General features: G+C 40.9%; 1 protein-coding gene and 1 pseudogene across 1 annotated transcript; one reads left to right on the forward strand and one right to left on the reverse strand.

Annotated features, from left to right (window-relative positions):
• Nucleotides 1-4698: 4698 nt before the first annotated feature.
• On the reverse strand, nucleotides 4699-8852 carry LOC140888359 (uncharacterized; annotated as a pseudogene).
• A 2988-nt stretch (nucleotides 8853-11840) lies between these two features.
• On the forward strand, nucleotides 11841-21885 carry LOC140886615 (G-type lectin S-receptor-like serine/threonine-protein kinase At4g03230). Its single transcript, XM_073293287.1, has 6 exons — nucleotides 11841-12046; nucleotides 12142-12352; nucleotides 12436-12576; nucleotides 19760-19856; nucleotides 19927-20077; nucleotides 21557-21885. The coding sequence occupies exons 1-6, from the start codon at nucleotides 11915-11917 to the stop codon at nucleotides 21872-21874; spliced, it is 1050 nt and encodes a 349-aa protein (XP_073149388.1). The 5' UTR covers nucleotides 11841-11914; the 3' UTR covers nucleotides 21875-21885.
• The last annotated feature ends 1941 nt before the right edge of the window (nucleotides 21886-23826 follow it).

The raw sequence follows: 23826 nt of genomic DNA on the forward strand, positions 1-23826 counted from the left end.
TTTGGATCGTCCAAACTTGCCTTAACTCCGAAGTCAATAAGCTCACCTTCGGAGCCCCCGGTGTGCTGAGTTCGGGCCGTCCGAAGTCCTCTTCGGACCGTCCGAACTGGCTCAGAAAATGAAAATCCAATTCTTGATTCTGAAGTTCGATTAAGCCCCGGAATCGGTTAATTACCAAACCTAAATCATGTTTAACATATTATTATCTTAAAATGGAATCTGGGTTACTACAGACCATTTATGTTCAGGCACCATAAACTCAATAGCAGAGGAAGGTGACAAATTTATTAAATAACAGGCAGTTGAGGCTGCCTCTGCCCAGAATTTTGGTGGCATACCACTTTCACTAAGCATGCACCTTACTTTGTTCATAATTATTCTATTTATGCGCTCTGCAACTCCGTTTTTCTGTGGTGTATAAGTACAAGTACTATGTCTAGCAATCCCATTTTTAACACAATAATCATCAAACTCACGGTTGCAAAACTCTAAACCATTATCAGTCCTTAAGGTCTTAATTTTTCTTGCTAATTGATTTTCTACTAAGGTTTTCCAGTCTACAAACTTACTAAAAGCTTGATCTTTATACTTTAGAAAATATATCCAGACCTTCCTGGAATAATCATCAATAACGAAAATGAAATATTGACATTTTGATAGGGATAAGGGTACCTGTGGAGAGCCCCAAAGATCAGAATGTATGTAGTCCAGGGAAAACTTTGTATTGTGAGCAGCTGTGTTAAATTTCAGTCTATGAGTTTTCCCAAGAACACAGCTCTCACAGAATTCCAGATTATTGATCTGTTTTTGATCCAGAAACCCTTGTTTACTAAGCTCTTGAAGTCCCTTTAGACTCATATGGCCGAGTCTCTGATGCCACAGCAGTGTATGATCCTTATCAGTGGTGGTTACATTGATCTCAGATGATAAGGTAGCTCCATGAAGTACATACAGACCTTGTTTCAAACTAGCTTTCATAATGACCAGGGAACCTTTTATCACTTTCAATATGCCACTTTGAGCTTTGTAGCTTAGGCCCTTCTGATCTAAGGTACCTAAAGATATTAGGTTCCTTTTCAAATCAGGGATGTATCTTACATCAGTCAAGATTTTGATAGAGCCATCCCACATTCTAAGTTTTATTGATCCAATCCCATTAATTTTGCACGTTTGGTTGTTCCAAAGTAGTACATAACCAGAATATAACTCTTGAAATTCATTGAACCAATCTTTTCTAGGTGACATGTGATATGTACATCCAGAATCTAGTATCCATTCTTCCTTGGGATCATCAGAGGAGATGGTCAAGACTTCAGCTTCTTCATATCCCTCATGCACATTAGATGTATCAGAATTAGCTGTAGTTTCCTGTCCTTGGCCTATCTTCCTCAAAGGGCAAAATCTTCTGATATGACCTTCCTTCTTGCAGGACCAACATGTACTTCTTGGTCTTGACTTAGATCTGGACTTTGATCTCCATCTGTTAGTCGATCCCTTCCTTTCCAATGGTCTTCCTCTCATATTTAAGCCTTCTCTAGCAGACTTCTGAGACTTCCCATTAGCTTTTAAATCCAACTCTTTGGAATATGCAGCCCCTGTGACTTCATCAAGTGTAAGAGTTTCCCTGCCATACTTCAAAGTATCCCTCAGCTGATCAAAAGCTTTTGGCAGGGAATTCAGGAGAAATATGGCCTGATCTTCCTCATCTATTTTCACCTCCATATTTTCAAGGTTAGATAGCAACTTAGTGAACTCATCAATATTATCATCAATGGACTTGTTTTCATCCATTTTATAGCTGTAAAATTTCTGCTTCAAATATATCCTGTTAGGCAGTGCTTTTGTCATGTATAATTGCTCCAATTTGAGCCACATATCAGCAGCTGATTTCTCCCTCACCACCTTCCGAAGAATCTGATCATTTAGGCTAAGAACAATCGTGTTTCTGGCCTTTTTCAAAATTTCAGACTTGTTCTCTTTTGTATCCAGAATCTTGGATTCTCATAGTAGTGCATCATCTAATCCTAGATTTCCCAGGTGAGCAATCATCTTCTCCCTCCATAGATTAAAGTCATTCTTGCCATCGAATTTCTCCACTTCAAACCTCGATGTAGACATTGCTAATGAATGACCCTTGCCTGAAGACATTCTTCAAGGATAGTACGCACGAGGAATCAGAGAAATGACTGAAAGACTTTATAGCCGAGAAGAAGTAGAATACACTTATCAGATTCTTTAGCCCCAAGATCTTAACCTTGAGGCTTTGATACCACTTGTTAAGATCTACACGCAGAACCCAAATCCAATGGACAAATGACCAGAATCCCCGAAGCAACAATGAACAAGAAATCACCAAGTAAGATAATAGAAAGCACAAACAATAAAGACACAGAGATTTTACTTGGTTCGGATGATCAAATCCTACATCCAAGGTTCTGGGATTCACCCATATGAATTCACTAATCACCAACCAAAATCACGTTCAATACAATCCTCAGAAATAATAATCACAAGCTAATCAAAAACTTGTGTTAAACATTAACAAGAACACACAGACTATAAGATCTTCGAAGTTTTCAGCTCTATTAAGATGCCCTCCGATCTTGAATCTTCAATCTGGAAGAATTCCTTTCAGTGTTATTTTTGAGAATATGAACATGAGAGAAGAAAGATATCGATAGCTCAGAGTTCTTCAGGAAGTCATCTTGCTTATCTCAGATCCAGCTTCTTTTAATCAAGCTTAATTAACCGTCCTAACTAACTGAGCAATCCTGGCCTTTGGATCATGGTTGACTCTATTTGGCTGATCTCAACCATTGATAGCAACTTAATACCAAGTCAATATTAGTCTTCCACAGCTGGGAAGAGGACATCATGCGAGAGGGAGTGTCTGAGTGATTGCAAATGCAGGGCGTATTTGCACAGAAGCGATAATAACACGAGTAGGGAAACAGGCAATGCTCATCCAAATTGTTGGATATGGACGCAAGATCTTACAAATCTTCAGATTGGTGACAATCTTGATGATAACATGATCTCCATTCGCGCATCAGGCACAGGTGATTCTGAATCACATTAGCTCTAATGTTTATGCACCTCATTAAATATGCTAAAGTTTAAAGAAAAATGTATGGAATAGTATAAATCTCAACTCAAATTTCTGGATGTGAAGCTGATGAGCATATTTTGTTTTAGTAAGATAATAAGCGCATTTCAACTCAAACCGTTCAAACTATACAATATACCAAGTTGTGCCGCCAGATAGCAAAGTCACGTACATATTGCTGCCCACAATTTCCAAGCTGCAACATTTCAGCTTGTTGCAGGATCCATGCGAAACTATAATCACTTTTCAATGTGTTTGTTGCAGGATCCACGCGAAACTGTGAGCCATGTCTTCTGAACCAGATACCTTATCCCCTGAGCACCGAACCAGACTGTGGCGATCCTTTATACCGTAGTTTCAGCTGTGATAACGCCACCGGTGTAATCAGATTCCTCGCATTGAGTGGCAAATATCCAGTGATTGGAATTCACAAAAATATTAGTAGTTTTGTTATTCGATACAACTCAGAAGGAGCTATTGGATGTAAAACAGGAAACATATCGATCCAAAATTTGAAGCTTGACCAATCATCACCATTCACGGTGACTAACTCCTGCTACATAGAAACTGGTAACGCCAATCCAGATGTTCAAGTTGGAAATCAGATCAAAATAAGTTGGAGGATGCCGTCGGAGCCAACGTGAAATTATTCGGGAGATTGTAAAGATTGGCCTGATTCACATTGCCAGGACAAGGGTGATGGTCAGAAAAGATGCTATTGCAATCGAGGCTATAAATGGGAAGGATCTAGTGTAAGTTGTATCGATGGTAGGTGATATGAATTCTTAATGTATGGAAGACAGACACGACTATATTAAAATCGTACCCTCAATCCAATAACAAAAGAAATCAAGAAATTGCCCAATCTTGAAAACAAGTAAAGGTTTTGGATTATTCACCTCTAGTTTACTTGAAACTAGCAACAAACAATCACGAAGAGAAAAACAATTGATCACAACGGGACCTTCAGAAAACCTGTTTCTGACAACCCACGAGGATAATCAATCGACAAACGCCACAAAGTTGAAAACTTTGATAAGTTTGATTTTTGGGTAAGCAAAATCTTAATAAAATTCTAGAGAGAATTTTAATTGATAAATATCAACATCTGAATTTTATCTCATTAATGAATGTTTTTGTTGTATTTATAATACAACTACAAATAATAAAAGATATCGCTAAATAACTTAAAAATATATCTAAAGATATGATAATATCTTTCTAAAAGTTTCCTAGTAGGAATAAAAGACTCAAAATAAGAAAATAATGCCAAAAATATCAAAAGTATTGCACACACACAAACATGCCGAACTGTGTGTAAAAACACGAGGCGCGAGCGCGCAAGGAATACGCGCGGGCGTGCATAGATCTCTGTCCATCTGGCGCGGGCGCACGTCAGGAGGCGCGGGCGCGCATGGGCTTCTGTCCGTCTGGCGCGGGCGCACGTCAGGAAGGCACGGGCGCGCATGGGCTTCTGTCCATCCTCTTCAAAACTCACACAGATGCGCGCGGGCGCGCATGCCTCTCGGGTCCTGTCACCTATTTTTGTGTTTTCTTTGATATTTTTTTCACTCTCTTGACTTCTTTGGACTTCAATAAGATTGTAACATTCCCCAAAGTATTCTTCAGACATTCCAATGCTTTTTTGACACTTCATCATCAACGATTGAAGTGCTTCCTTGAACTTCTTAGCTCGACCTCTCGTAATTGGTCCTCGAGGCATCTCCATCGGGTCCTTAACCATGTGATCAACATGCAAGCTATCCGTAATCGCATCATCCTCCCCTTCTTGAAAAGGATTTGTCCTCAAATCTCGATCACCACCTACATCAAACAACGACAAGTCAGAAACATTAAAAGTAGTACTTACATTATACTCAACTGGCAAGTCTAATTTGTAGGCATTATCATTGATCCGCTCCAAGACTTGGAAAGATCCATCGCCTCTATGTAACAACTTAGAACGCCGCTTTTCCGGAAAATGCTCATTCCGCAAATGCAACCAAACCCAATCACCCGGTTCAAATACAACCTTCTTTTTACCTTTATTTGCTTGCTTCGTGTATTGCAAGTTCTTCTTTTCAATGTTTGCCTTAACTTTTTCATGCAAATTTCGCACAAACTCAGCTTTCTTCTTGCCATCCATATTAACCCTTTCACTCATAGGTAACGACATCAAATCCAATGGAGTCAATGGGTTAAAACCATACACAATTTCAAAAGGTGAATACCTCGTAGTAGAATGCACACTACGATTATAAGCAAATTCAATAAATGTCAAACATTCTTCCCAGCTCTTCAAATTCTTTTTAATTATAGCACGCAACAAAGTTCCTAACGTCCTATTAACAACCTCAGTTTGACCATCCGTTTGAGGATGACATGTAGTCGAAAACAGTAATTTAGTACCAAGCTTGCACCATAATGTTTTCCAAAAGTAGCTCAAGAAACGAGTATCTCTATCAGAAACAATACTCCTAGGCATGCCATGCAATCTAACAATTTCATTAAAGAACAAGTCCGCAACATGGGATGCATCATCAGATTTATGACACGCAATGAAATGAGCCATCTTAGAAAATCTATCAACCACCACAAACACAGAATTCCTCCCCTTCTTAGACCTTGGTAGTCCTAAAACAAAGTCCATAGAAATATCTACCCACGGTTCACTAGGAACAGGAAGTGGAGTATACAATCCATATGGTTGTGTCTTAGACTTAGCTTTCCTACAAGTCACACACTTCTCACAAATATTCTCAACATCATGCTTCATATGTGGCCAATAAAAATGTTCATGCAAAGTATCATAAGTTTTAGCCACACCAAAATGTCCCATCAAACCACCCCCATGTGATTACCTAACAAATAAGTCACGTATGGACGATTTAGGCACACACAACTTATCTTCCTTAAACAAATATCCATCATGCACGAAAAATTTATCTTTTGGACCATGTAAACATGACGCATAAATCTCTCCAAAATCAAGATCACTAGTAACTCCTTCACATACTCAAATCCCAAAAACTTAGAATCTAGAGTAGATAGAAGCACATACCTACATGATAGAGCGTCTGCTACCACGTTTTTCTTCCCTTGCTTGTACTTGATAATGTAGGGAAAAGTTTCTACAAACGCCACCCACTTGGCATGTCTCTTGTTCAGCTTTTGTTGTCCTTTGAGATGCTTCAAAGACTCATGATCCGTATGAATCACAAATTCTTTTGGCCTCAAATAATGCTGCCACGTCTCGAGCACGCGAACCAAGGCATAAAACTCCTTGTCGTATGTAGGATAATTCAACGCTGCTCCACTTAGCTTCTCACTAAAGTATGCAATTGGTCGCCCACCTTGCATCAAGACACCGCCAATTCCTACACCTGATGCATCACATTCAATTTCAAAAGTATTAGCAAAATCAGGTAGTACAAGTAAAGGAGCATTAATTAATTTTTGCTTAATAATATCAAAAGACTTCTCTTGCTCCTCGCCCCAATGGAATGGAACATTCTTCTTGATCACCGCAGTCATAGGAGCCGCCAAAGTGCTGAAATCTTTTACAAATCTCCTATAGAAACTTGCAAGACCATGAAAACTCCGAACTTGACCAATAGAAGTAGTCGTTGGCCAATCTCAAATTGCACTTACCTTGTCCTCATCAACTTTGACACCTTGAGCACTCACAACAAAACCAAGAAATACAAGTTCTTTTGTACAAAACACACACTTTTTCAAATTAGCATACAATTGTTCAGTTTTTAGTGTGATTAGCACAATCCTCAAGTGTTCAACATGCTCATTCAAGTTCTTACTATACACCAAAATATCATCAAAATACACCACAACAAATTTTCCAATATAAGCACGCAAAACATGATTCATCAACCTCATAAAATTACTCGGTGCATTAGTTAACCCAAATGACATAACCAACCACTCATACAATCCATACTTAGTTTTAAAAGCAGTTTTCCATTCATCACCTTCTCTCATCCGAATTTGATGGTAACCACTCTTAAGATCAATTTTACTAAAGATGCTAGAATCATGCAATTCATCCAACATATCATCTAGTCTAGGAATAGGATGCCTATACTTGATGGTAATATTGTTAATGGCTCTACAATCAACACATATTCTCCATGAACCGTCTTTCTTAGGTACTAACAAAACAGGTACAGCACAAGGAGACATAGACTCACGCACAAATCCCTTATCGAGAAGTTCACTTACCTGCCTTTGTAGCTATTTTGTTTCCTCCGGATTACTCCTATAAGCTGGACGATTCGGTAATGCACTTCCAGGCACAAGATCAATTTGATGCTCAATTCCCCTCAAAGGTGGTAATCCTTGAGGTAGATCCTCCGAAAATAGTTCTTCAAATTCCTGCAAGAGAGAAACAACACTGCTCGGAAGATTTCCGGCTATATCACTTGTGTTAAGGAGAATCTCCTTATAGAAAATCAACACAAGTGGGGTATGCACATGTAAAATCTCTCGCAACTCACTCTTTTGGGCCATATATATTTTTTTATCGGCCTCTTTCCTCTCATTTTTTTCTTCATCTTTTTTTCTTTCATTTTTTTTTCTAAGGTCATCTCACTTTTTTGTTCACTCTTTTTTTTTCGGCCTCTTCTCTCTTTTTCTTTTTCAATGATCCTCCAATACTTGTTTTGGAGTCATAGGCAACAACACAACAGACTCTCTTTTCATAGTAAAAGAATAACGATTCTTAAAACCATCATGTGTCACCTTCCTATCAAATTGCCACGGTCTACCCAACAAGATATGACAGGCTTGCATAGGAACAACATCACACATCACTTCATCCTCATATTTACCAATTGAGAAAGGCACCACAACTCGCCTAGTCACTCTCACTTCAAAACTATCATTAAACCACTGCAATTTATATGGTTGAGGATGCTTTAAAGTAGGCAAACTCAATTTTTCAACAACTTCACTACCCGCGACGTTGGTACAGCTACCCCCATCAATGATGACACTACACACTTTGTTTTTCACAAAGCATCTAGTATGAAACAAATTTTCCATTTGATTTTCTTCCTCCTCCTTTTGTTGCACATTCAACACTCTCCTAGTTACCAACAACTCACCAACAACTGCATTACATCCCTCGTCATCGGGATCCTCCAATGCAGGCATATCATTTCTCCTCCTCACTCTCTGATTCAATCTCACCACCATCATTCACAATCATTATTTTTTTATTAGGACACTGACTAGCAATATGACCAAGACCTTGACATCTAAAGAATTTAATGTCCCTAGAACGATTACTGGGAGTTTCAGATTTACCTTGAACTTCTTGTTTTGGCGTTTCTTGCTTGGTGTCAACTTTTGGTTTGGACACTATCTTGACATTCTCTCGTTTGCCAACGTTTGGACGCCAAGGTGTAGTAGCTCCACCACCCGAGGACACTCGACCAATGCCTCTCCTTTTAAGCTGTAGCTCCACTTTCATAGCTAATTGTACCATCTCCTCAAGATCCACACAATGTCATAGCTCCACTTGGTCTTGAATATCTCTATTCAAACCACACAGAAATCGAGCCATAGTTGCCTCACTATCCTCTTCAATGTTAGCACGAATCATAGTAAGCTCCAACTCCTTGGAATAGTCCTCTACACTTCTCGAGCCTTGCTTCAAATTCTGCAATCGCTTAAACATATCACGATAATAGTAATTAGAAACAAACCTTTTCATCATTATTTGCTTCATCTCTTCCCTTGTTTCAACAGGCCTCTCACGATTTCTCCTCCTAGTTGTAACAAGCTGATCCCACCAAATTAGAGAATAGTCCACAAACTCAACAACTGCTAACTTTATTTTTTTCGAATCGCTGTAGTTGTGGCAATCAAATACCGATTCCACTCTCATCTCCCACTCCAAATAATCCTTCGGATCAGATTTCCCATGAAACGATGGAATTTTCATCTTAATCCCACTAATATTCCCATCTTCTCTACCCCCTTCAGTATATCTCCCTCGCATTTCTTCTCTTCTATTTCTTCCATCCTCCTGACCTCGCCTATTCCTACCCGAATTCTCACCAAAACTCTCATCATCCTCACTAACTTCAAATTTACTTATTCTTTCATGCATCATTTCCAACTCAGCTCTCATCGCTTTCCTTATCATCATACTCAAATCTTCCTTTGAAAAATTTTGACTATTAGAACTCATCGTACCTGCAAGAAAAAGTTAGTAATAAAATTCCTCACACAAGTTCTCACAAGTCCCTCCAAATGAATTCACTCAATCACTCTTTTTCTTTCCACTCACAATTTTTTAGGCTTTTGCTTGGTATAATAGTGAATCAAACTCTCAAGTGCACAACTTTTAGCCGCTTGAAGATCGACTCTCGAAGATTGACAAAACAAGAATAAGAGATTATGGATGATCGACTTTTGACTTGCACCCAAGGATGAACAAGAACAAAATTGTCCACAAGTTATCTTGTTTCTTCAATTTATTTATTTTTTTTTGACAATTTCGGTCTCTATTTTTTTTTTTGACCGATTTCAAATCATTTTTTTTTTGAATTTATAACTTGTAGCACAAGACACGAGACTTGGATAACAAGTTTGAAAGAAACGACACAGAAACTCGACGAAGGAAATATTCCAATGAAGAACGATGAAGAACGGATAAGAAGAATGAAGAACGCGAAGAACAGAGATAGATGAATATAGATACTTACTTGATTCAAAACCTTGGCTTTGATACCAAATGATATGAATTATTAATGTATGGAAGGCAAACACGACTATATTAAAATCGTACCCTCAATCCAATAATAAAAGAAATCAAGAAATTGCCCAATCTTTAAAACAAGTAAAGGTTTTGGATTATTCATCTAGTTTACTTGAAACTAGCAACAAACAATCACGAAGAGAAAAACAATTGATCACAACGGAACTTTCAGAAAACCTGTTTCTGACAACCCACGAGGATAATCAATCGACAAACGCCACAAAGTTGAAAACTTTGATAAGTTGGATTTTTGGGTAAGCAAAAGCTTAATAAAATTCTAGAGAGAATTTTAATTGATAAATATCAAAATCTGAATTTTATCTCATTAATGAATGTTTTTGTTGTATTTATAATACAACTACAAATAATAAAAGATATCGCGAAATAACTTAAAAATATATCTAAAGATATGATAATATCTTCCTAAAAGTTTCCTAGTAGGAATAAAAGACTCAAAATAAGAAAATAATGCCAAAAATATCAAAAGTCTCGCACACACACAAACACGCCGAACTGTGTGTAAAAACACGAGGCGCGAGCGCGCATAGCTCTCTGTCCATCTGGCGCGGGCGCACGTCAGGAGGCGCGGGCGCGCATGGGCTTCTGTCTGTCTGGCGCGGGCGCACGTCAGGAAGGCGCGGGCGCGCATGGGCTTCTGTCCATCCTCTTCAAAACTCACACAGATGCGCGCGGGCGCGCATGTCTTCCTAAAAGTTTCCTAGTAGGAATAAAAGACTCAAAATAAGAAAATAATGCCAAAAATATCAAAAGTCTCGCACACACACAAACATGCCAAACTGTGAGTAAAAACACGAGGCGCGGGCGCGCATAGCTCTCTGTCCGTCTGGCGCGGGTGCACGTCAGGAGGCGCGGGCACGCATGGGCTTCTGTTCGGGCGCACGTCAGGAAGGCGCAGGCGTGCATGGGCTTCTGTCCATCCTCTTCAAAACTCATACAAATGCGCGCGGGCGCGCATGTCTTCCTAAAAGTTTCCTAGTAGGAATAAAAGACTCAAAATAAGAAAATAATGCCAAAAATATCAAAAGTCTCGCACACACACAAACATGCCGAACTGTGTGTAAAAACACGAGGTGCGGGCATGCAAGGAATACGCGTGGGTGCGCATAGCTCTCTGTCCTTCTGGCGCGGGCGCACGTCAGGAGGCGCGGGCGCGCATGGGCTTCTGTCTGTCTGGCATGGGCACACGTCAGGAAGGCGCGGGCGCGCATGGGCTTCTGTCCATCCTCTTCAAAACTCACACAGATGCGCGCGGGCGCGCTGGAAATGGTGCGGACATGCATGCCTCTCGGGTCCTGTCACCTATTTTTGTGTTTTCTTTGATATTTTCTCTACTTTCTTGACTTCTTTGAACTTCAATATGATTGTAACATTCCCCAAAGTATTCTTCAGACATTCCAATGCTTTCTTGACATTTCATCATCAATGATTAAAGTGCTTCCTTGAACTTCTTAGCTCGACCTCTCGTAATTGGTCCTCGAGGCATCTCCATCGGGTCCTTAACCATGTGATCAACATGCGAGCTATCCGTAATCGCATCAGTAGGTGTACTGGGAATCAGTATTATGTTGTTGGATTATTACTTCAAGAAATTTTTCTAACTACTGAATTTGGAAACTCTTCAGCATCAACAAACAATGAGCGAAGAAAGGAGAAGGTAATTGTTTCCATCGTTTCTGTAGTCGGGGTTTTACTTATTTTATGCTGCATCATCATCGTGCGTCGAACAAGCTGGTTGTTCAAAGGAAAAGGTAAGTGTTAGAATTTTCAGTAATGGTTCATTTCTTGATTTCTCGCATAAGTTGAACATAGAATGTTGAATGAATAGTACTCTGCCTTGAAGCACAAAATATCTCATAGAAGAAAATAATGCGAGCTTATTACCATCTTTTTTTCTTTTTTTTTTTGAAAAAAAAAACGATTCCATTTCTCTATACGATGAAGGGAACATTAATGAAAAGGATCCAGTGATCTTTTCACATGAATATGAAGGAAATGCAAATGAATTGATGAATATCGAAAAGGACAGCACGAAGGCCATTGATGTACCTTTCTATAGTTTGGATATCATTTTATCTGCTACTGATAAATTCTCTGATGCTAATAAACTCGGGCGAGGTGGATTTGGGCCTGTCTATAAGGTGAGATATTGCTACTCATAGTATTGAATTCGAAAGAAAAAAAAGGCAATTCTTTTTTATGCAACAAGGGCTGCTAGTGGTATAAATTTTAACAGGGAAAGTTTCCGGGAGGACAAGAAATGGAGGTGAAAAGGTTGTCGATTTGCTCCGGTCAAGGCGTCAAGGAATTACAAAATGAAGTAGTCTTGATCTCGAAGCTTCAGCATAGAAACCTTGTGAGACTTTTAGGATACAGCCTCAACAAACACGAAAAAATCTTACTATATGAATACATGCCCAACAGAAGCTTGGATGCCTTCATATTTGGTAGGACATTTACTTAGTAGTACTTTAGCAATCCTTATCTTGAATAATATTAGCATCAAAGAAATAATAATTTCTTCTTTCAGATGAAGAAAACAGGTTGTTGCTTGACTCGAAGAAGAGATTCGAGATTATCTTAGGGATCGCTCGAGGGCTTCTTTATCTTCATCAAGATTCAAGGTTGAGGGTTATTCACAAGGATTTGAAAACAAGCAACATTCTGTGTAGTAGCCCGTAACCAAAATCAGTAATTAAGGAATTAATCATAATTAATTGGGAAGAATTTGGAAGCTCCGAAGGTGAGTTCGGAGGCTCCGAACAGGATCGGAAGCTCCGATGCAGGATCGGAAGCTCCGATGTTATTACGTCAGGCATGACGTGTGGTTGGATCGGAAGCTCCGATCAGGATCGGAAGCTCCGATCACCCCTATACGAAGTCAACAAGTGATATTTTGACACGTGGCAGATCAGGATCTTCGGAAGCTCCTATGGCAGGATCGGACGTTCCGATCGAGGTTCGGAGGCTCCAATCGTTGTCTATAAATAGAAGACCGAAAATTCATTTTCAATTGTCAATTCCGGATTTCCTCTCTATTCTAGTCATATTCGAGTTATTCTAGCCTTCCTAGGCTTTACCCGGGAGTCGTCAAGGCGTTCGGAAGTCATAGCAGAGTGGTGCCCAAGTTCTGGAGGCATCGACATCAAAGGGCTAACGATGGACGAAGGTATAGCTTTTGCTTCCTACAAATATTTAAGAGTATGCAATAGCTTAGTTAAGGCTTTTAGAGCACTTTAATGATAGTAGTATCATTTGGCAGTGTAGAGCAGACTATAGGCGTGTACCTAGAGTTGGTAGAGCTTGCACTGATTTGAGGTACGAAAGTACTGTTCGAGATATCCTGACTGAGTATGCATGTATTATGTGACTGCATGATTTATATGTGATTGATTTATGCTGCATTCATTTGCATACTGAGCTATCTCCTTCGAGATGTCTGTTAGTATGGTTTTTCCCTATCCTGTTAGTGGTTGGACTTCCATCGATTTGGGTCCGGCATATCCACTGGTATTATGGTATGGGAGCCACCTCCTGAAGCGACGACACAGCGTGCTACATACCAGGGCCCGATCTGTCTCTGTTATCTGATCCTTGACCTCGAGTTTATAGGGAATTCACTTTGCATGCATGTATACTCATACTCTCGTACTGAGCGTTTTATGCTCACGTCTCGTACTCTGTGTTTCTGGACACCCTATTCCATGGGGCAGGTTTGCGATTGGACGAGGCGGGTAGATCCAAGAGGGGCTCGGCAGTTGTTGGCCAGCTGGAGCTTCGCCTAGGTTTTATTCTGTTGTTATTAGATTGATTCAGCTGTTCGATCTGGTTGTATAATATTTGGGTATTTACAGATTCCTTGCCTTGGGATTGTATATTGTTTATGGTTTCCGCAGTTTTATTCTTATATCCATTTAATTAAATCAATTGCATGCCTAAGTTCTGTTTAGTAGGTGAACCAGGTAAGGGTCACTACATTTATGGTATCAGATCATGCAAAAGTATTCTTGGGATTTAGTCTCATCATGAGGTATTTTTGTAGATGGCAAACTACGATGATGAGAGTAGCCACGGAAGTGGAGGCGGTCGTTGGGGCGATGCCGACCGAGAGCGTCGTCGAGAACGGCATCATCGTCATCATGACGAAGAGCGTTTCACTGTGCGTCGATTCTTATCTATGGGTCCTAAGCCCTTAGTTGGAGGTGAGCCTCCGGAGGAAGCTGAGAACTGGTTGGAACACATGGAGATGACCTTTCAGACATTGCACTGCACCGAGGATCAGAAGATGGAGACACTGGGCTATCTTCTAGAGGGACGTGCCCACAGATGGTGGAGGATTACTTCTGCACCTTTGGTTTTGGCTAGAGGAGTGGCCACCTAGGCCGAGTTTCGTACAGCTTTCTATAAGATGTATTTCCCTCCTGCTCTCCAACAGGAAAAGGCAGGTGAGCTTCTGAGTCTGCGTCAGGGAGCCATGAGTATCGAGGAGTTTCAGCAGAAGTTTCTCGATCTGTTATCTTATTGACCGGAGATTGCTGACAGCTCCCATATGAAGTATAACATGTTCCTTCAGGGCCTTAACCCTGAGATCCATGACCGTGTGGCGGTTGGCGACGACATGTCCTACGAGGGTTTGGTGAGCCGTTGTCACCAGGCGGAGGACAGCATTCGGCGGAACAGGTCTTTCTCTCAGTCGAGACCTGCTAGTTCTTTGGGTCCCCGTGCCCAATTTTTCAAGAAGTCTGGATCTACTTCTTCTTCCTCTGGCTCTGCTGGTGTTGTCCGTTTTGGTAGGAAGAACAAGTGTGATCACTATGGGAAGAACCATCCATCCGACAAGTGCCGTAGAGCTTCTGGAGCTTGTTTTCGTTGCGGCGAGGTAGGTCATATCCGGAGGGATTGTCCACTATCTAAGGGAGGCAGTTCTGGTTCTGGTTCAGGATCTGGTTCTCAGGCCACCGTTCAGCAGAGGTCGCAGGGACAGCCTGCTGGGAGTTCTCATTTGAGGCCACGAGCTTCTGGCCAGGTGTTTGCCCTGAGACATGATCAGGCAGTGGAGGAGAATGAGAAAGTCATCGCAGGTACTTTTCTGCTTTATGGTATACCTGCTCTTGTACTTATTGACACTGGTGCATCTCATTCCTTCATTTCTGCACGTTTTGTTAAGAGGCATAAGTTACCATGCATTGCACTAGACGTAATGATGTCTGTTTCTACTCCGACGGGCCAATCTGCTTTGGCTAAGCGTCTAGTGATGTGTTGCCCTTTAGAGTTCGAGGGGAACATTCTGTTGGCGAATCTCATGGTCCTTGCGATGGACAATTTCGATTGTATTCTGGGGATAGACATGCTGACTACCTATCAAGCTTCAGTGGACTGCTACCAGAGATTAGTACGCTTTCATCCGGTTGAAGGTGATAGCTGGTTTTTCTATGGTGAGGGAGCGCGACCCCCGATGCCTTTGGTATCAGCTTTGAGAGCCTGTCGAGCTCTAGAGTCTGGCGGGGAAGGCTAACTTATCTATGCAGTTGATTTTTCCGCTGAGAGCGTTGGGATAGAGAGTATTCCGGTCGTGGATGAATTTTCAGATGTATTTCCTGATGAGGTTTTGGGTTTTCCTCCTGTTAGGGAAGTTGAGTTTGGCATAGAGTTGATGCCAGGTACTTCGCCTATTTCTTGAGCACCGTATCGTCTGGCTCCGTCAGAGATGCGTGAGTTGAAGAATCAGCTACAGGATTTTTTGGACAAGGGGTACATTCGTCCTAGTGTATCTCCTTGGGGAGCTCCTGTTCTTTTTGTAAAGAAGAAGGATGGGTCTATGCGGTTGTGCATTGACTATAGGCAGCTGAATCGTGTTACAGTGAAGAACAAGTATCCGTTTCCTTGCATTGATGACTTGTTTGATCAGCTGCAGGGTACTTTTATTTACTCCAAGATTGACTTGAGATCTGGGTATCATCAGTTGAGGGTTCGAGATCAGGACATAGCCAAGACTGCATTCCGTACTCGCTATGGGCATTACGAGTTTTTAGTGATGCCATTTGGTTTGACCAATGCACCGGCTATATTCATGGATCTGATGAACCGCGTTTTCAGGGAGTATTTGGACAAGTTTGTCATGGTCTTCATTGACGACATTCTGGTGTATTCGCGCAACACTGAAGAGCATGTTTCTCACTTGTGGATAGTACTACAGACTCTTCGGGATGAGCAGTTGTACGCCAAGCTTAGCAGGTGTGAGTTCTGGATGGATTGAGTGGTCTTTCTTGGCCATATCATATCCAGGGAGGGGATTTCTGTTGATCCAAGAAAGATTGAGGCGGTGCTTAATTGGTCGCGTCCGACGACAGTTGCTGAGATCCGTAGTTTTCTGGGTCTAGCAGGGTATTATCGTCGCTTCATTCTGAACTTCTCTCAGCTAGCTCAACCTTTGACGCAGCTTACCCGCAAGGGTGTGGATTTCGAGTGGTCATCCGAGTGTGAGGAGAACTTCTGTGAGCTTCGACGGCGGTTGACTTCTACGCCGGTGTTGGCATTACCATCAGGATCTGGAGGGTATGTGGTGTACATTGATGCTTCTCTTCAGGGGTTAGGTTGTGTCCTGACTCAGGATGGGCATGTGATCGCATACACTTCTAGACAGCTGAAGCTTCACGAGGACAACTACCCAGTCCATGATTTGGAGTTAGCAGCCATTGTGTTCGCTTTGAAAATCTGGCATCATTATCTGTATGGCGAAAAATTTGAGATCTTCACCGACCATAAGAGTCTCAAGTATTTGTTCACTCAAGCGGAGTTGAACATGAGGCAGAGACGTTGGATGGACTTGCTTAAGGACTATGATTGCGAGATTAAGTACCATCCGGGAGCTGCTAATCTCACTGCTGATGCTTTGAGTCGCAAGGTGCGACTATCCGCACTTCAGACTTGTTCGATGTCTAGTGCGATCAGTGATTATTGTACTTCGTGATATACCTTCAAGCATAAGAAAGGTATGAAGAGTATCCAGATGTTTGCGATATTATCTGAGCTAGCTTTGTATTCGCGGATTCGAGATGCTCAGATGTCTGATTCGAAGACCCAGCATTTCGCTCGTCTAGCTAACGAGGGTAGCTTGTCTGGATTTCACTATCAGTCAGATGGCTTTCTGTGTTTGTCTGGTAGGCTTGTGATTCCGCATGATGTAGAGTTGCGAGAGGAGATTTTGTCTCAGGTGCATCGCACTATGTTGAGTATTCATCCTGGGAGCAACAAGATGTACAAGGATCTACGTACTCGTTTCTGGTGGAAAGGAATGAAACGCAGTGTTTATCAGTTTGTTTCGAAATGTTTGGTGTGTCAACAGGTCAAGGCAGAGCACTGACGACCTGAAGGATTGCTTCACAGTCTGCCTATTCCTGAATGGAAATGGGAGTTTATCACAATGGACTTTATGACCCATTTGCTGGTATCCCCGAGGAACTGTGATGCTATCTGGGTTTTGGTGGACCGACTCACCAAGTCAGCGCATTTCATTGCCTATAGCCAAGAGTACTCTGTGGATCGCATGACACAGATGTACATTCAGGAGATCGTTCGACTTCATGGAGTGCCTGTGAGCATTGTCAGCGATCGAGACCCCAGGTTTACTTCTAGGTTCTGGGGGAGTGTTCAGCGTGCGATGGGCACCACTCTCAGTTTGAGTACCGCCTATCATCCGGAGACCGATGGTCAGTCAGAGCGCACTATCCGTACTTTGGAGGATATGCTTAGAGCGTGCGTCATGGATTTTGTTTCAGCCTGGCAGGATCATTTGCCATTGATCGAGTTCGCGTACAACAACAGCTATCATACTAGTAATGGGATGACACCTTTTGAGGCGTTGTATGGGCGACGTTGTCGTACTCCACTCTTCTGGGAAGAAGTGGGGGAGAGACAGGCTGAGGGACCGGAGTTTATCCAGCAGGCGGTAGACATTGTTGATCAGATCAAGAAACGGATTAAGACTGCACAGGATTGTCAGGCCAGCTATGCTAACACCAAGCGTAGGCCTTTGCAGTTCGATGTCGGGGAGAAAATGTTTCTGAGAGTGTAACCTTTTCGCAAAATTCTCAGATTTGGCCTTAAGGGCAAGTTGTCTCCCAGGTTTATTAGTCCGTTTGAGATCTTGGAGAGCATTGGCGATTTGGCTTATCGACTAGCTTTGCCACCGCATCTTTCCAGTATTCACGACGTGTTTCACGTATCTCTGTTGCGACGGTATGTGGCGGATGAGCCCCATATTTTGCAGCGGTCTGAGGTTCAGGTGAGCAAGGATTTGACCTATGCTGAGAAACCTATTCGTATCCTGGATTATAAGGATAAGGTTTTGCGAAACAAAGTCATTCCTTTGGTTTTAGTTCAGTGGCACCGCCGAGGCACTGAGGAAGCTACTTGGGAGCCTGAGGACAGGATGCATGAAGACCATCCTGAGTTGTTTTGATTTCATTCTTAAGATGTATTCAGCTGCAAACTTTGTAAACGTTTGATTTGAATTAAGAATGTTTCTGAATTCTGTATTTCATTCAGTACTTAAGATCTGATTTCGAGGATGAAATATCTTAAGTGGGGGAGAATGTAGTAGCCCGTAACCAAAATCAGTAATTAAGGAATTAATCATAATTACTTGGAAAGAGTTCGGAAGCTCCGATGGTATTACGTCAGGCATGACGTGTGGTTGGATCGAAAGCTCCGATCACCCCTATTCGAAGTCAACAAGTGATATTTTGACACGTGGCAGATCAGGATCTTCGGAAGCTCCGATGGCAGGATTGGACGTTCCGATCGAGGTTCGGACGTTCCGATCGAGGTTCGGAGGCTCCGATCGTTGTCTATAAATAAAAGGCCTAGAATTCATTTTCAATTGCCAATTCCGGATTTCCTCTCTATTCTAGTCGTATTCGAGTTATTCTAGCCTTCCTAGGCTTGACCCGGGAGTTGTCGAGGCATTCGGAAGTCATAGCAGAGTGGTGCCCAAGTTTTGGAGGCATCGACATCAAAGGGCTAACGACGGATGAAGGTATAGCTTTTGCTTCCTATAAATATTTAAGAGTATGCAATAGCTTAGTTAAGACTTTTAGAGCACTTTAATGATAGTAGTATCATTTGGCAGTGTAGAGCAGACTATAGGCGTGGACCTAGAGTTGGTAGAGCTTGCACTGATTTGAGGTACGAAAGTACTGTTCGAGATATCCTGACTGAATATGCATGTATTATGTGACTATATGATTTATATGTCATTGATTTATGCTGCATTCATTTGCATACTGAGCTATCTCCTTCGAGATGTCTGTTAGTAGGGTTTTTCCCTATCCTGTTAGTGGTTGGACTTCCATCGATTTGGGTTCGGCATATCCACTGGTATTATGGTATGGGAGCCACCTCCTAAAGCGACGGCACAGCGTGCTACATACCAGGGCCCGGTTTGTCTCTGTTATCTGATCCTTGACCTCGAGTTTATAGGGAATTCACTTTGCATGCATGTATACTCATACTCTCGTACTGAACGTTTTATGCTCACGTCTCGTACTCTGTGTTTCTGGACACCCTATTCCATGGGGCAGGTTTGCGATTGGACGAGGCGGGTGGATCCAAGAGGGGCTAGGCAGTTGTTGGCCAGCTGGAGATTTGCCTAGGTTTTATTCTGGTTTTATTAGATTGATTCAGCTGTTCGATCTGGTTGTATAATATTTGGGTATTTACAGATTCCTTGCCTTGGGATTGTATATTGTTTATAGTTTTCGCAGTTTTATTCTGATATCCATTTAATTAAATCAATTGCATGCCTAAGTTTTGTTTAGTAGGTGATCTAGGTAAGGGTCACTACATTTTGCTAGATGAAAACATGAACCCCAAGATATCAGACTTTGGATTGGCGAGGATTGTTGAAGGCACAGGAGCGGAGGCAAGCACGAACAATGTCGTCGGCACACTGTAAGTTTTCTTTCACATTCTGAAACATATATATGTTATTCCCAAGTTGACATCCTATTGCTTTGAGCAGCGGTTACATGTCGCCTGAATATGCTTTGGAAGGCAAATTCTCGACCAAGTCCAATGTATTCAGTTTCGGAGTTGTGTTGCTTGAAATATTCAGTGGGAAGGAGAACACCGGATTTTACAATCCGGAACAAGTGTTAAATCTCTTAAGACATGTGAGTTTAGATCATCATTCATTCAAATTCTGAAATGGTTGCATGGAAATTAACTTGAGAGATTCTTCTGTGTATATGTATTCAGTAATCTGCTAGTTGCATGTATTGACAGGTGTCACACCCCGATATCGGAACGCAGCATCGGCGTTGTTAACAATTTTAAATCGTAAAACAACAAGCCATGTAGTGTATAAATAGCCTTCAACCAGTCTTTTACAAATCCATAAATGTCTTTACAATATCAAAACATGACAATAGCGGAAGAAAAATGTAAAAGATAATAAAACTAATAAGACTGCTAGCATTTTCATAATTTTAGACTTGATCACCAACCCCAGAATGCGTGTTGCTCATCGTCATCCAACTGCTCTTCGGTATCTGGGAAGGGAAGTAAGAGGGGTGAGTGTTTTGGAAAACACTCAGCAAGAGGGGGCCAATCGTACATGCAAATGTTGAATATACAGATGTCTAGGAGTTCAAAGGGAGCATGTTCCAACACATGTCACAACATAAATCAAGACAAGGCAAAACTTGAAACTGAGCATGAACACATATCATGAATGAAACATAAACTTAGACATAGCACTGTTATTCATCTCGTTAATCATGGCTATTGATCAGTCCCTAATTGTTACTCCTCTAAGGGGAAACCCATCGCATCAGGACCATATCATATCTTATCATATTTTCGGAATTCCTTATCCACTTCTTAAGTCGAATTCTAACAGTGCATAACAAGGAGTTTCATGGAATAAACATGTACGAAATTCAAAGAAATATGAACCAGACGATGTACGATTGAGTTTTCACAAACAAGATCATGAACGTTTTTAAAAACATGCATAAATATAAGCCCTCTTACCTTAAGTGATTTGTAAGAAAATCGTGCAGAAACTGATGTTGATGGTAAGCCTCAAACGTGAGCAAAAAACTTCTTCAACAATAGAACAGAGTGCTTGCTTCGAAACTGGGATAGAAACCTTGCTCAAACTTTGGACACGAATCTGCTGCTATCAAACTGCTGCTATCAAACTGGTGCTGCTTCTGCTATGCTTCAAAAGTGGCAGAAGGTTGGAACTCGAAAATGTGCAGAGTTTTACTCATTTTTGTACTCGAAAATGGTGTGATTTCCCTTTTGAATCTGCCATTATTTATAGGTGTAATAAGCAGCTGAAGGGCCTCCCATTCATGGCCAATAACTCATATTAACAGCCATCATTTTCCATTATTGTGGCTGTTACATTTCTGACTACTACATGCAGCATGAATTTCGAAATTTACAGCATAATCCATCAGTTTCAGCAGCCACTACTCTCCATCATTGTGACTGTTACCATTCCTTATGTTCAGTTGGTTCTTGCCCCTTTGTATTTCGAAATTCAATATCATTATACCATCAGTTACATTTGCTTTTATATGACTGATAGAGTTACAGCTTTTGCCTTCAAGAACATGCATATAACCGTGGCTTCACAACAGGCATGGACACTGTGGACCGAAAACAAGGCCCTAGATTTGACAGATCCTACACTGGTGGAAACATGCGACGAATCGCAAGTGATAGAGTGCGTAAATATCGGGTTGTTGTGCATCCAAGAAGATCCGGGTGAACGTCCCACCATGTCAAATGTTGTTGTATTGCTTGACAGTGAAACATCGTCTCCTCTTCCAACTCCGACTCAGCCGGCTTTTGTAGCGAGGAGACGTCAGTCAGTCGCGTCTTCCTCTTTGTCTTTAAAACCTGCAGATTCAATCTCCAATAATGAACTGACCATTTCTATGGATCAAGGGCGATGAAGAGATTTTGATTGTGTGGAATAAGATTGAATCATGCATCCAGCTTTTAATCATAGTTTTGGAGTACTTCAAGTGAGTTTTAATTAAATTTTGTTTGCGTATAAAGAAGTTGTTAATGTGATGCAAAGATATTGGTGAATGCTAGCTTAGCCTTCCAGAATTGTTTGAAGCTACGTATATTATCATAATGCATGAATTGTATAAATTGTTTTTTTTTCTTGAACAATATTTCATCTCAAGTTTAAGATGTTGGTCGGGGGCCATTCTATGCTACACCGAATGAAATTCACCCGATGCAGCATCCACCATCCATGGGGCCCGGCCCCTGGATGTGGGGCGCGGGCCATGAACGGCCCAGATCCACCGGGTGAATTTCACCGGTGGATCATATAAACTCCCGTTGGTCGGTGATCTAAATGAAGTTTGACAGGTCAAAATATAAAATATTAGTTTAGTCAAGTCAGTCAACGTGATTAAAAAAAAAGTCAAGTCGATCAACGGAAATTAAAATCCTTGGGGCCCAATGGGCTTTATATGTGCTTTCTTGAATTTTATTTGTATGCTAAATTCTTTTTTTTAAAGATAAATATGCTTCTTATTTTCTATTTTTTATTTTTCATAAAATGAAATGTGAGTAATATTAAGAGTCAATTGTGAATAAATTCCTAAACCCAAACCTAACTTTTTTATAAATCCCTACAATAAAAATTCTTTCTTAAAACTCCCTAGGACCACCAAACTTGGTCAAATCCAATGTTTAATTCTTGTACCCAATTTATGCATTTATGTACTCCATTTATGAAATGTTTGTGCTCAATTATGGTACTTTAATCATCCGCAAAAATGGTATCAGATCTTTAGGTTAAATATTCAGACTTAATATTATTCGTTAACTCATACTTTTCTTTGTTGAGGAGAAGATTTTTTACAAAAGATGACTTCAAATGAAGGTTTGAATCAAGAGGATTTTATTTATATGAAATCCTATAAACAAGTTAATTTGTTCACAATAGATTACTTATGACAGAAAGATGATTTCTATCTCTCAATTTTTAGAAATTACCCCAGATTCCTCTAAACTCTCTGGAGATCTTAGAAAAATTCAAAAGACGGTACAATATTACAGCAATCAGCTGTATGAAATACCTCGGCAGATTGAAGGAATCCTTAAGAAACAAGAAGAAATTCTTGTAACCCTAAAGGATCTTCAAACTAAAATCACAAATCTAGAACAAACTTCAGGTTCTAGAAAAGGAAATACAGGAGGAAGGTTACCACTCTCGTTTGGTACCGAACCGTTATTACATCAGAAAGGTAAAACCAAAATGGTTCAAAAACCTTTAACTGATGATGAAAGGATGATTAATCTTATAAAAGCAGTATCAGAGAAAAACACTATCTGATGACTACTTTAGAGAGATTAAATCTCGAGGATCTACAAGATCTCGCGGATTCTTTTGCGAATCTCAAAGTAATAGATCTAAAAATGAACTCCCCTGAGGGTGAACAACCCATAGGGAATCCCCCAATATATGTGGTTAAAACAGAAGAACCACATAGTGAGTTTCAGGTTGGAGAAAATTCACATCCAGCAGGAACCAGATCAAGAAGGAGTAAAATCTCACTCCATCATACTCCTTACGGAAAAACTGTTTTAGATCCAATACATCCTTACGGGGTTATGTTAAACCTTGATGTTTTGGACTTCAAAAACAGAGAAGATCTTATAGATGATTGGACGTCAGCTATGAGAATTGCAGCAGGGACATTAGATCTCAATAAAGAAGGATTCATTAAACTTCTAGAAATGAGTCTAATGGGATCTGTCAAGATTGCTTGGGAGATGACTATGCTAGATACAAAGGAATCAATCTTAGTAGGAGAATCCCTCAGCGAAATTGGAGAAAGAATGGTCACCCTATTTAAAGCACAATTCATAGGGGTAGACTATT

This window comes from Henckelia pumila, chromosome 3 (genome assembly GCF_033568475.1).
Source record: "Henckelia pumila isolate YLH828 chromosome 3, ASM3356847v2, whole genome shotgun sequence".
Taxonomy (NCBI): domain Eukaryota; kingdom Viridiplantae; phylum Streptophyta; class Magnoliopsida; order Lamiales; family Gesneriaceae; genus Henckelia; species Henckelia pumila.

Coding starts and splice junctions, on each gene's coding strand:
- LOC140886615 (XM_073293287.1), top strand. CDS start 11,915: ATGAATATCGAAAAGGACAGCACGAAGGCCATTGATGTACCTTTCTAT. Junction 12,047..12,141: donor GATTTGGGCCTGTCTATAAG/GTGAGATATTGC, acceptor AAATTTTAACAG/GGAAAGTTTCCGGGAGGACA. Junction 19,857..19,926: donor AACAATGTCGTCGGCACACT/GTAAGTTTTCTT, acceptor TGCTTTGAGCAG/CGGTTACATGTCGCCTGAAT.